This window comes from Diabrotica undecimpunctata, chromosome 1, assembly GCF_040954645.1.
Source record: "Diabrotica undecimpunctata isolate CICGRU chromosome 1, icDiaUnde3, whole genome shotgun sequence".
NCBI lineage: Eukaryota > Metazoa > Arthropoda > Insecta > Coleoptera > Chrysomelidae > Diabrotica > Diabrotica undecimpunctata.
The window spans coordinates 24,740,703-24,755,692 of record NC_092803.1 but is presented as its reverse complement, the minus strand read 5'-3'; the positions used below and the strand labels follow the sequence as shown (position 1 = coordinate 24,755,692).

Here is a 14,990-nt window from a genome sequence, read left to right as displayed (position 1 = left end):
CAATTTTTTCCAATCTTCAATAGAAAAATCAAAAATAAAAAAAACATGATGACAGGCTGCAAAGGAATTTTTCAAGAATGTACATGTTCAAAAAGCTTTTTACAAAGGGAAATACCATCACTCTGAAAAAAAAAAACAATTTGGACCACCTTCATAAACACGCAAAAATCAATATGTCAATATCCCAAAATAAAAAATCCACTAGGGCATAAGAAATCCATAGAAACTATCATTCAAACTCATCACTAAAGTATTTGTGTACATTTGAATATAAGTCAACATTGTAAGATATTTGTAATGTAATTTCTACTGCATCGAGAGCTCTAATATTAGCACAGCGACATGAGAAACTGAAAATCAATACTCTGTATCAGATTTTGAACTTTAATACAGATAGGATTAGGGGCCAGACAAAAATTATGTGCTTTAGCAGGATTAAACGTCATAATAATAACGTATCGAGCACATCCTATTGGATGCGCCAATTCTACAATGATCTAGGTAATAGTTACTTTTAAAACACTGGAAATAAGATATTTACATATACGACGGTTCTAGAGAAGAAGGAGGCATATCGTCATAATATGTTGAATTTGTCAAGAATAATGTTGGAATATATCAATTTGAAAATCCAGGCACAAAAGCGATGCACAGCACAGAATGAGATACAATATTAGAGAAATTTGAGGATGATGATGCTTAAACTGATGCATCACAAAAGGTCAAGAAAACCATCCAAAATAATAAATATATAATCCTTGAAGATATGATCCCAAACATTCAACTTTAACAATAAACTACGCCGTATCTTACTTACTGTGCATTATCTTACTGATCAACTGTTTCTTTAAAACAGCAACAATAGAAACCTTTAATAAGTATGGTATGCGCCAAAATATACAGTACTGGTTGTCGCGATGCCCGCATGCGCATGCCTGTGCAACAGCATGCTGTTCCATTGCCATGATTAACAAACGTTGGGCTCTGTAGTTGGAATAACAGTGGTCTCGCGACGAAGGAAAGGGACTGGTCAGGGTAGGTCAGGGAAGGGGGTCGAGTTTAAAGTTAGTCACGGAACAATATTGTATTCACTTTAATAAACATAGTTATGCTGTGTATCGTTACAAAATTTGGTCGTATGGGTAGTATATTGTGTCAACGGAAGGCAACGTCTTGTAGGCCAGCAACTGTGTCCACAAACATATATCATGGGCGTGTCTTCAATCAGGTATTGGTGTATTGAAGTCTTCGACGAAGAACCTTGAAATTAAACGTCAGCAATACAGGTTACATAGATTTCTGTACCGAATACAGGTTGGGCAACGATTAGCGGAGCAAGATATGCATCTCAGGATTGAATAGTGTGCACGATTTTTGGCCATGGTGTATGAGAATCTAGATTTTCTACTCACTGTGTAGTTCTCCGTCGAAAGGCACATTCACTTGGAAGGTTTTATCAAACGCCAAACAACTCGCTTTCTTGGCTTTAAGAAGCCAAACGGCACAGAAAACATTACATAGTGTACGTGTGACCATTTGGTGTGCATTGTTACAATACGGTGTGTTAGGCCGTATTTCATTGAAGATGATGTACTGTACTGTTACCCATTAACGTTATAGGAACATGGTGGTCAGGTCATTTATTTGGGGATTAGAGAAGGTTTTAACGTGCAAGCATTCTGATAAATAGACAGTGGCTCCAACAAGACCAGCCACACCTCTCGGCAGTCTTTGGCTAAGCTGAAAGAAAACTTTCCAATACAAATAATTTGCCCCTGATCTGACACCATCTGATGCCTATATCTGGAGAATTTTAAAAGAGCGAATTTTCAGCTGTCCAAATCCACCCAAAACTATGCCTGAATTACTTCAGAAGATCGTCTCATTTTTCAGGATTGAAGCAACCTATATTCACGAATATGTTTCAAAATCTACGTGATTTTGAACATTTACAATACCATCCCGATAACTAAGTAGTTTCCAGTACTGTATATTCTGACGCATACTGTATATTCACTCACTGAGGAAGTGAAAACAACATATTTATGCCAAATTTGGTGCCTCCTCACTTACGTCATTCATATTTGTTTATCGCAGCTATTTATGCATTCCGTATAAATACACATTAGCATATTACTTTTTTTAAATCGAAATAAGAAACTATAAATCACTAATCTTTTTAAACAGCCTTGTGAAGCTCTTTATTATTATTTAGTAATATTTATATTGACGATTTACACAACATTTAGTTGACTGATTCATTTTAGAAATAAATTCTGTCTTTTGGCTTACACGCCACAGACCACCAAATACACTGTATATAATATTGTGTATTCTAGTCAGACTTTTAGTCAGTTAGACTTTTAGTCATAAAGACATGTATTGACCGCCATTTTATGACATTTTAAATATAAAAGTGCCCTACAACCTAAACTTTTTAACATAAAGCTTCTCCGGTTAAATAATTATTGTTGATATACACAATACACGTTGAATTTACACGTGCCTGAGGGTCTCACAGTGTGCCTGAGGGTCTCACAGTGTGCCTGAGGGTCTCACAGTGTGCAAAAGGACGTGTGCCCCATAAACGGATCTTGTTGGTACGTTTAGAAATTCAATCACCCAGTATATTCGTTTTCTTTACGTCGGTTAACGAAAAAAAAAAAAAACTTTTCATGCAATTAGTAAAGCTGTTATTACTCTGTTAGCATTAAAAAATTATATTACAGTATCGAGAACTCACGATTAAAAATAAGGAAAAAAAAACAAGTTTCCGAGAAAAAAAGAGTAGCCATTCTGTCTAGTCTTTTTCTCAAAACAAACCAAAATAAAAAAAAGCCTTTTATCTTACACACAAGCTAGATTAGTAGTACATGTGCTCCTCTTTCCCAGAAATGAAGGATAAATGGAAAATTAACGAGAAAATGAGTGCGTGGAGGGTGGTCCAAAAGTGTACTGTTTTCGCTGGAGAGCGACAATACCCCCTCCGATCTTATACTCAACTGAAATTGTTTTTTTTAATTCTACGAAATATACAAAGTACTATAATTAAAACGGCGTTTCTGGCACGTGTTATGAAAAAAGTGGTCTTTTCAGCGTTGTTGATTTAAAGAAGACTTTCGATAAGGTCAAGTATGACAACTATTGATAAAATAATTATAGAAGATCAGAATTTAGAAAGCGAAAAACACTTAAATATTAATAAATCGTATTATAACTAAGGTCAATAAGCATAATATCCAATGTAAAAGTTTAGAAACAAAATGTGGTTATATTTGTATCTTAACAAAAGAGAAATATATAATAGACTGGGGCGAATCTGTTTTGAGGTGGATGTGAGATATGGCATTCGGATTTTTGCAGAAATAGTTAGGTTTCAGTAATAATAATTATTGATTTATCCTCAATAGGGATGTTCACTAATTTTTAAATATTGTTAAATTCAATAGGTTATAACATATATAAAAACATAGCAAACATAAAATTGTTTAAAAATATATATTTCTTAAGATAAATCAATTCTTAATTTAAATTCTGATGGAGGCTAGAAAAACGGCTCCTCGCAGCGAGGCTACGGTGTGTGACGTCAGCAGTCGTATCGACAACTTGTTTTGTATACGTATTTACGAAGTGTGACCAGTTCTTTAAGTATTTAATCACTGATAATGAAGCCAAATAAGTGGTGTTTTGTTCCTGGGTGTCTAAATACATCTAAAAACAATTCTGAGAAGATTTTTATTACAGTTCCAAACAATTTAACACCATATTTACATAAAATTGTCAAACCACAGGTTTTCATATCTGTACCTCGGAGGGATACAACACTATGTCCATTTTTTAAATTTTGACACTTTTACAGACTAATAATTAACTTTTTTAACTTTATTTAAAGGAATAGAGCATTAGGTCCTAAACCATTTGCTGATAAAGAAAGTGACCTTTAAAAGAACACCAAGTCAATTTTTACTTAGATGGATAAAACACCATGTGGACTTAATGTTTTGTCCCTCCAAGCATGTGAATTACCGCCGCGCATATCTCTATGATGAGAGGTAGACTGTTAGTGATCTAACAATAACACTTTTGCCATTTATGGTGTGTTTACAGTGGTTTGTTACTAATAATAAGAACAATGAACCATAATTCTCGTAGGAAAAAGATTCTTAAAGTAGCTACTAAAAAGTTCTACGAATTCTTCTACTGCATTTACAGGTAAGCTACCTTTTTGCTCATTATTTTTAAATTATTAAAAAAATATAACCGTAAAAGGGTAATGTAGTGATTTGATACCAACCTTAGACTAGCAATATTATTAATTCTTTTACAACCAATATTATACGCCTTGTTTAATTTCAGAATCAAATAATACACCAAGCAATGATGTTTTAAATGAAGAGCATATTATTAGAGATGCCTTGAGTTTTGATAACGAAGATCAGTCTGATATAGACAAAAGTTCTGATAAACTATTCGTAGTGGAAATGAAATAAGATCTGCATTACTAAAATGGGCAGATACCATCATTCCTGACAGTAACATAGAAGAAATCATACAACGGTCTTACAAATGTTACGGCCAGAATAAAAATGTTAGCATTAATACTTGTTTAAAAAAGTAAAAATTATCATCCAGAAGTTTCTACTAAAGAGTAATACCCACATGGAGGCGGACACTGTCCATGCTCTGATAGAGCGAAAGAGAAAAAACTTAACATTTCTATTTACACGCCCTGGGACTGGCAGCAATTAGTTAGACAAACCTTAAAGAAATATACCGTACATACTATGGAACTAAAAGATTTTAAAAATTTAAGGTCTTTGTATGATGTCAAAATATTTTAAAATCCGCCTTTGATTAATAGAAAAGAGACATTAACAAACAACAAGTTCTTCTGTCAAACTGTGTTTAACTGCAAGTTAAGCAAAACAGCATTGGAACTCTGTTTTTAAAAAGTAATTTTCATGACGAAAACCAGGAGATTGACCTTGTTAGGTTTCGAAGGCGACACCTTACATTGCCAAAAGATTTGCAACTGGTATCACAAAGTCCAATACTTATATCACAACAAAAGTATAACGATCTATTGGCATTACTGTCAAATGTTCCTACATTTTGCCATGATTTTTATCAAAACTTAAAGCATACATACTAGTAATACTAATAGTGACTATCCAGAAGGAGACTTACTTGAGGATGACTGAGTGGTCTGTACCTAAAATGCCATTTTTACATACATATTTGTATTTGTAAAGGAAAATTGTATGGTTAAATAAATTTTGTCAGTAAAAGTCAAATAGGATTGTAGTTGTTATTGAATACCCCATACTAACTCTTACAGTACAATAACTTTATTAGATGGATACAACACCATGTCCGTTAAAAGGGTTAAAAAACACAGGAACAAATTTGTTTTTAATTATAACAAATTTTTTTATGTAAATAACAATAAACAGAATGTTCTAGTAAAATATTATTTCGATATCTCAATAAATAGCTGCAGCAATAATACTTTTTGGTGAAAAAAAGTTTAAAACTGCTCTCCTGTAAAGTTTTAAAAATGATAGTGTTGATTCCTTCCGAGGTACAGATATTTGCATTTATTTTTTTTCTAACTTGCTTAATAACTGCCTTTTCTAGTTTTTCCCTCTCTTTGTAGCAAACACCACTTATTTGGCTTCATTATCACTGTATAAATACTTAAAGAACTGGTTACACTTCGTAAATACGTATACACAACAAGTTATCGATACGACTGCTGACGTCACACACCGTAGCCTCGCTGCGAGGAGCCGTTTTTCTAACCTCCATCAAAATTAAAATTAAGAATTGATTTATCTTAAAAAATATATATTTTTAAACAATTTCATGTTTACTATATTTTTATTTAGTTTATAATCTATTGAATTTAATTGAATTTAACTATATTTAAAAATTTGTGAACATCCCTATTTATCCTAAGTCGGGAACATTAATAAAAAAATTAAAATATTTAAAAATTACTAAAAAAATCGATTTTTAGTTTCTTTGCTTATGACTTTAAAACGATTCATTTTGGAGCAAAGTAGTAATAAAATAGCGACAATTAGATTTTCTATAAGATACGGCTGGTTAAAAATGTTTTTAATTTAATACCGTTGCTGCACAATAACAATAAATAAAAAAAGAGAGAAAAGGCCTTTTCTTATTCAAAGTTTTTCAACCACTTAGATTACACTAAGGACCTTCATAATTCGTCTAGAAAATCTTTATAAGACAGTAAAATAGTCATCCAAATTTCATTAAAATCAATTTAATATTTTCGCATAATAATTTTGCAATCTAAATTTTTTTTAAATTGAATTTTTTTTAAATCTTGCAAACAAAAACTACACCGACCATATAGAAGACTGCCAATTTTACTTATAAAAACGTACTTAACCTCTCTAACGTACTTTATGGAATTGAAATCTGATTATTTGGACGGTCTCAGGAATGTTTTAAAATTATAAACAATGTTATGGCGACTAAGTTAAGGATGATAATCTTTAATCCATTACCTTTTTCTTTCGGGGCTCTTTCTCGATAAAAATTTTCAGATAGATATTTATAACATATCTATATTATAATAATAAAACCATCGGTATTGTGCGTGAAAAATAACAAAAAAAAATAGGTTAAAACAAATTATTGAATATCAAATATGAAAATCGGTATACTCTGCTTCCAACGAAGCAATTTTCTTCATTTTTTTAATCCGACGTAATTCGAATAGAGATTTAAAAACCAAATGCCGGAGATGCCTTAGTTTTGTTATAAATAAATTTATTCATTTATACTCTAGTCGTCAGAGACGAAAATGCTACTAAACCTCTAAAAATCATAAGAAACTGAATTTTTCTGAGAGCGTTAATGAGACTTAAAAAAATATGCAAAAAAGTTTACTATTCCTACTCCTGGCTTTTCCCTAAAACCACCCCCATCGTAAGGGAAAAAACGGAAAAAATTGATTTACCAAGAATCTGTGCGTCGTAGAAAAAATATTTCAAATAAAAAATGTAGAAAAGACAATTTTGAACAAGAATGTTTATAAGCACTTCTTGTATAAAATAAATCTTTCTCTTAAAAAGATTGCTTGAAGCGACGCGGCTACGCCCGCGAAATCAATTTTAAATAAAATTTGTATCAATTCGACGGTAAAAATTCGACATGACATATTTTGATCAGAGTGTCCCATTGAAAAAAAAACCAAAAAACGTTTTAAAAGAGTGGAGCTTTCTTATGCAAATGAAGAAAATTGCTTCATTGGAAGCAGAAAAAATACATTTAAGTATATACCGATTTTGATATTTGAAATTCAATTTGTTTCAACCTATTTTTTTTAGTATTTTATTAAAATTGTTTCCAGTAGCAAAACGCAACGTTTACTACGAAAGGGAAACACGTCCGCATATTAGTATTGGCATGGCAACGCTTTCAGTATTTTATTTACTGCAGAAAGGAAACTAGTCCAGGACAAGTTCTCTTTCTGCGGTAAACAGTTACGGCGTTAGAACTGCGTAGCAAATATTCGAACTATCCTCACAGCTGAGTTTAGTCAGACAATATTGTGCTTTGTTTATTGATGATTGTTGTCGTCTTTACTGTGGTTATTAATTAGATTAGAGTGAGTGGTTCAGATGAGGAATGGCGTGTAAACAAGAAAAGAAAAGGTTTTACGAATGATGACAAATATAAAAGGAACATAAAAAAGAAGTCTAAAGTGACTGGACAAGAACACGTAAACTGGGTTGGCAAAACTGTACCAGCTAAAAAACCAGGCTCAAATTTTTGCAGGTAAATATTGTTTTATTCATTGTTGTTAATTTGTACATTTTGGTTTAAATACCATTTTACTGATAATTTAATCTTGTATGTATTTCGAAGTAATATTAGGCTACGAAAACCTAACCTCAAAGTCATTTACTTATCTCCAATATCTTTTTCACTGAATTACTGTTACAATAAAGTCTTTTGTTGTTTCAGTTGCAAAACCAATTTCCTTGGAGTTTTCACTGAAAAAGATATGATTGAAATATCCGCCAAACTACATAACATGACAACCATAACGGAACAGGACATTTACATCCAATCTGTTAAGGAAATTAGTCAGATTGCAAGGGAAAGACCCAGGTCTAGTTCGTCAACCGCGAAACCCAAGGCTTTCAGTGTGATTTATTATATAGTACACAATAGAAAACGTACAAAAGTATGTAAAAATGGATTTATGAAAACCTATGCATACACTACAAAGCAGTGTTACCGTTTGTCCCATCTATTGCAACTAAATGAAACACCAACTTACAACAGAGGAAAAAACGTTTCAGGAAATGCAATATCTGAGTCAGTACTGTCTAAATTAAGGGTCCATGTAGAATGATTCAAAACCAAAGTACATCACTATACAGGAAAAGAAAGTATTTTTCAGTTAATATGAATTTAAAAATCATGTACGACATGTTCATTAAAAAAGAACATAGTTTCCTTATTTCAACATTAGGAACTGAGAAAAGGCTCTCCTACAAGTTTTTTTGGACATATTTCAAGGAAAACTACCCTTCTATTGGCTTTGCCCAACCAGTTAAAGATGCATGTGTTACATGTGAGGAACTAAATTTACAAATAAAAAGTCCTGTTTTGAATGAGAATGCAAAGCGAGCAGCTGTCGCCGAACTAACAGTACACAAGCGTAAATCTAAAAAGTTCTATGCATCACTGAAAGAAGTTACCACACAGTGTGTCAGTAAGCCTGAAGAAAATGTTGGCATCTACATAGATTTTATGGCCAACATATCTCTACCTTGTATTCCTGTCCAAGATACCTATTACCTTAGACAGCTCACTGTAAACGTCTTTGGTGTGCATAATCTCGCGACACGTGAATGTACAATTTTTATCTATCATGAAGGTGAAGGGAGTAAAGGCTCAAACGAAGTTTGTACTATGTTAGATTGGTACATAAAAAAAAATTGGCAGTGGTGTAAAAAACCTTGTATCAGTTTGGGGACAAATGCGCAGGGCAAAATAAAAATAATACTGTGATTCGCATGATGATGTACTTGTGTGAGGTAAAAAAGTTTAATGAAGTCAAACTAACCTTTCCTGTTAGTTAAAACAATAATTAGGCCCATGGTCACATACGCATCATTCGTATGGTGGCCAAAAACACAACAAACAACAGCTAACGCCAAGCTTCAAAAAGTGCAGCGGCTAGCTTGTCTGGGAATCACAGGGGCAATGTCAACATGTCCCACTGCAGCTCTAGAGGCGATGCTGAATCTTCCTCCCTTGCAGTTCTGCATAAGGAGGGAGGCAGTAACTACCGCCTTAAAACTGCGACAGACACAAATAATGAAACCTGGAGATCTAGTTGGCCACCTGAAAATCTTAGAAGAAATTCCATTGGATTCTAAGGACATGCCGACAGATGTTATGCCAGTCAAATTCGACTTTGAAACACCCTTTGAAGTGGTCATAAAAAACCACCAAATGGGTGAAGAAATTGAACCAAAAGTGGAAGAAGGTTCACTCGTATGGTATACGGATGGATCTAAGATAGATGAAAGGGCAGAAGTGGGAGTTACTGGGCCCAATTTCAGGCTATCTAAATCTCTTGGAAACGCCCCAACTATCTTCCAGGCAGAAATACATGCTATAGACATAAGTGCCCAAGAATGTCTCAACCGAGACACCCGTAGGGCAAGAGTCCTTATTTTATCAGACAGCCAAGCCGCCTTAAAGGCTCTAAAGTCATTTACATGTGAGTCGAAGTTGGTTTGGGACTGTAAACAATCTCTCAAGAAGCTGGCGGAACGCAACAATGTAACTGTGATGTGGGTGCCAGGTCACAAGGGAATTGCAGGAAATGAGGAAGCTGACAGCCTCGCAAAAGAAGGAGCTAATACCCCATTCCAGGGTCCGGAACCCTTCTGTGGACTATCGAAAAGCCACATCAGAGAGGAACTCCGTACCTGGGAACTCAATCAACTAAGATCATATTGGTCTAACACACCAGGACAAAGGCAAGCAAAAAGGCTCATAAAAGTGTCGCCTACTGCAACAAACCGCCTTCTCGAAATGAGTAAAAAAGATATCAAAATGGTCACTGGCCTTCTCACTGGTCACTGCCCTCTGAGATATCATCTCAAGAAGATGGGCAAATCAGATAGTGAGAACTGTCGTTTCTGTCACAATGAAAAAGAAACGGCAGAACATATACTATGCAACTGCGTAGCACTGTTCTGCAAAAGACTAAAATTCCTAGGAGAGGTCAGTCTGGCGTCCTCTGACATAGGAAACAAGTCACCTAGGAAGCTAATCAACTTCATCAGAAGTATTGGCATTCTAGAGTTTAACTAGATTAAGGTATGCACAAAAGATCTCTATAGGTCGAAGTGCGGTGAGGCCGCATGGCCTTAACGACCTCACATAATCTAATCTAATCTAACCTTTCCTGTTAGGGGCCACTCTTTTATGCCAAATGATAGAGATTTTGGCATCATCAAAAGAAAATTAAAGCAAGAAGAACGATATTATACTATTAATGAGGTTGAAGAGCTTATAATGAAATCATCAAAAATTGACGGCAAATTTTCTGTTATTAAAATGACTGCTGATGATTTCATTGACTTCAGTTCATGGTGGCCCCAGTTTTAAACCTGCCTAACTGATGATTCGTATAGCAAAAATGTCCCAAGAAACCAAAAAAGGACTTTTGCCATATCACAATACAGAGAAATGACTTTTTCATCAAAGAATCCTAACACGGTTCAATGTAAGATGAACATCGGCGGCTTCATAATGGATGAATGTAAACGACGGAATGCAGTACAGCCAATTCAGGCTCCTACTAAAAGAGCATATTCAACTGTACTTCTAATTAACAAGAAAATGGAAGACATGAAGAAAACATTGGTATATATCCCTGAAGAAAAAATAAATTTTTGGAATCCGATTTTGTCATGGCCAATTACACCGGCATTTACAGAAGAAAACTAAAAACGTTGCGCAGGTTGTCATACCTCAAAAAAGAGTTTAAAATGGATTGAAGACCATGGCATACCACTTCTGCAATGGATTTTTAACAGTCCCGACTTGTCCCCGATAGAGACTTTGTGGCGCGAAATGAAAAAAGCTTTGAGAAAACATCCTACCAGGTCCGTCAACGAATTGAAGGAAAAATTGCAAGAAATATGGGATTCGTTTACATTAGAATTTTGTCAGAACTTGGTAAAAACTATGCCTCGAAGAATTGTGGATGTCATTAAAAATAAAGGAGATGTAACTCAGTGGTAAACTTTCACATTTTTTTTTTGTTAATGTTACATATTCTATGCGTTTTTTTTTAATTTATTATTATTCTGTTTACTCAATAGTTTTCATTACGTTATATAGTGTTGGATGAATTAAAACTTCTAAAATTTACGCTGCGCTTTTTTTTGTTCTCTAAAATTTAATTTTCTTATGTAATCTAACGTTGGGCCAATTGATATGGGAAGGGACTGGTATTTTACTATGTTATAAAGATTTTCTAGACGAATTATGAAGGTCTTAAGTGTAATCTAAGTGGTTGAAAAACATTGAATAAGAAAAGGCTTGTTTCCCCATCTTTTTGTATTTATTACTATTTTGCAGCAACGGTAATAAATTAAAACATTTTTAACCAGCCGTATCTTAAAAAAAAATACTTGTCGCTATTTAATTCCATTACGACTTTGCTCCAAAATGAATTGTTTTAAAGTTATAAGCAAGGAAAGTAGAAAAAATCGATGTTTTTAGTAATTTTTAAATATTTTAATTTTTTTAACTATTGTAACTATTTCTGGAAAGATTTTTTACAGTTCCACCCTCATCTATATTAGGGAAGTGTACTTTTTTAAAATTGTTGAACATTTAAAAAGTTCAGTTATATCCAACCTGTCAATCAACAGAGTTAAATAGAATGAGAAACATCAAACTTCTGAATTAAAAAAATAGATGACAAAACGCTTGTATTACCAAAGTTGTCTGAATAGTATATTTTGCTATAGTATATATCGAATTTTATTATAACATATACCAGTAAAGCCATCTTGATGCTACCTTAAAAGCATTGCTTTGTCTTCAGCATTATAATAAAAGAGTATTTAAATGAATATCTAAATTTGGACCACCACTAACGGATTGTTTATATAAAAGAGTGTAGTTCACTGTTTAATTTTTGATAACACAAACTTGCCATAGAATGACATAACCTATTGTATGTTCTCTATTACGATGTTTTATTTTAATTATCTCTTCTCTCTTCTATCATCTAACTTCCTCATTCATCCATTCCAATCATTCTTCTTAAGGTATCGGTATTCTCTATTTGCATTTTTAAAAATTCACCTAAAATCCATATTTTATAATATGAACCAACACGTGGAAACACGACGGGCAAAAGCTCCGGTGCAAAAATATTTAGAGTCCGACCAGTCGTTGTCATTAGTGGATTTAATGACAGTCTGTACACGTTATATAGAACATAAAACATCCTTAAGTGTCAAAATAATTTCTGATCCGCATTACTTTTTATTTACTCATCTTTATCGTGTTGAAAAATCCTTCAAATGCAATTTAGCAGCAATCTTCTGAAGTATCGTAAATTCTTCTGATAATAAGTAAAAATATTCAAATTTTACTAATCTGAGCATTGATTTATTTGGTCCGTTAGTTTTACACCACTACCAAACAAATTATATCAGATGCTGTGCCATTATCGGCATTTATAAACTTCCCGAAAAAACGCATAAAATATACTAGGCACTTCTTAATTATCTAAAATTTAAACACTGAAATATATTCTCAAACAAGTTCTAAGTGTAACAGATGGAGGGGGTGTTGTCGGAAGGCAGAAAAAGAAGAGATCTACTTACCGTAGTAATCGGTCGCGTGGGCTGAGAGAAACACAAAAAACTTTAGTTAACAACTAGATATATCTTAGATACGACACAACTAAGTCAACTACTGGTGTTTCTGGTTCAAATTTCATTGTCGTATGTGACTGTTACATTAATATATGATACCGCAAAACAATAACGTCATAAGAAAAAGGGAAGAAAGCGCAAAAAGATCCACCAAACCTTAGAACCAACAAATAAAAAAGCCACAGACAGAGAAAATATACGTTTCTTCCTTAACTATTTTTTTCAGATGAAATTCTTTGGAACATAAGTCACAAAATAAGAAAAAATGTTTCGTATGTTACAGCACATATCCTTATTCATTTAATGAGGATGAAAAATTGCATTCTAAGGTACTCTAAACACTGAAATTTTAAAACAGAAACACCTGCTCAATCTAAAAATATTACTAATATTAAGTACATTGATAACATATACTAAAAATTAAAATTGTTGATTTTATGATTTTCTGATACAAACCCAAAGTAACTTTTATTGGAATACGTGTCGTGTTCTCTTATTGTTATAACTAAAATGATAACATTTAAGTGTATATTAGGAACTACGACAACTATAAAAACGAAATGTTCCAAATCATGTCAAAATTTGAAAGATGCCTTCTGTCAATATTTAAACTTATAAAAAAAGAGATAATGAAAAATGTTTTATACTAAAATCATCGATACAGTATAATATACTTCATAATTTAAAATATAAACAGATTCACCAATATTATAACGTGGGTATTGGTACTAAGGCTGTTAAGATTCTATTACATAAAAAAGTGGTACACTAGGCGGTACTGTAGACTAGCTCGAAGCCACATACTACGTTTTCTGTATTTTTAAATAATATATTTAAAATTGAATAAAATAATTTTATTATTTACTAATTATATTTTTCTTTTACGATTTTTTTACAATCGATTTAAACAGTTTATTTATTTATTTTAACAATTTTTTATGCATTCGAAAGTACTGCTGTTAGTTAATACCCTTGTTATAGATTTTAATAAAATTAAAAGTTTACATTTTGTATAACGGACTCCCCTCGTAGAGTAAATGGACTCCTCAACCATTTCGTCTCGCTAATTTCGCGACGATCGCCTTAGCATTTTACTATAGAGAAAAATTAATCGATGCTGCTATAAAAGAGAGAAACATACAGGGTAGAAAAGCCATATCCATGATAAACGGCATTCTGTGGGACCAAACAATATCTAAAGCGAACAAACAACTCATATACAACACCATACTTAAAAGTGTAATCACATATGACAGTGAAGTTTGGCCAATGAAACAAAGAACAGAGAAACTGTTACTAGCAACAGAAATGGACTTCTGGAGAAGAGCAGCAGGCAAATCAAGAAGAGATCGGATACCAAATGAGAGAATACGAGAAATGATGGGAGTCACGCATACAATAGTTAATGACATAAAAACAAAACAGTTATGGTACGGCCATGTACAGAGAATACCAGATGACAGTATTCCGAAACAGATTTTGACGTGGACACCACAAGGAAGAAGAAAAAGAGGAAGGCCGAGAAGAAGCTGGAGAGAGGGAATTGAAAAAGAACTAGAGGAAAGAGAAATCCCTCCAGGCCTATGGTTAAATAGAGAATAATGGCGGTTAGTCGGAAGGCATCGGAGAACGCTGTAAACCGATACTAGTAGTAGTAGTAGAAAAATTAATACAACGACAAAACGAATAGAAAATTATCGACCTATTAGCGGGTTAAGCCTTATGTACAAACTCTTCACAAGAATCATACTAACGATATTGGATAAACAGCTAAAGTTTAACACCAACAACCACCTGCCAAACCCATTAAAAAATTCATAAAATACAACAGATCTCTGGTATTAGTGTTTATAGGTGTCCACAAAACTTTTGACTCGGTAAGTAGATTTGAGTGAAATTGAAGCATTCGCATTTATAGCCGTTATTCCAGATTAGTACACAATATTTATAGAAATGCGACAAAAGTACCGTACAATAGGGTGAGATTGATCTCCCGAAGTGACATTGATCGTCATTGTATCACATATA

General features: G+C 33.3%; 1 protein-coding gene across 29 annotated transcripts in view; it reads right to left on the bottom strand.

Moving 5' to 3' along the window:
- The window catches only part of sw (cytoplasmic dynein 1 intermediate chain short wing), a 52,336-nt gene that overhangs the window by 18,776 nt on the left and 18,570 nt on the right, over positions 1–14,990 (bottom strand). For 16 of the 29 annotated variants that reach the window (XM_072539145.1, XM_072539139.1, XM_072539143.1 and 13 more), the window contains one exon: positions 12,912–12,932. The exons of the other annotated variants lie outside the window; for them this stretch is intronic. In XM_072539145.1, the coding sequence (XP_072395246.1) occupies positions 12,912–12,932 (21 nt within the window). The remainder of the gene's footprint in view (positions 1–12,911; positions 12,933–14,990) is intronic. 29 annotated transcript variants of the gene reach the window in all.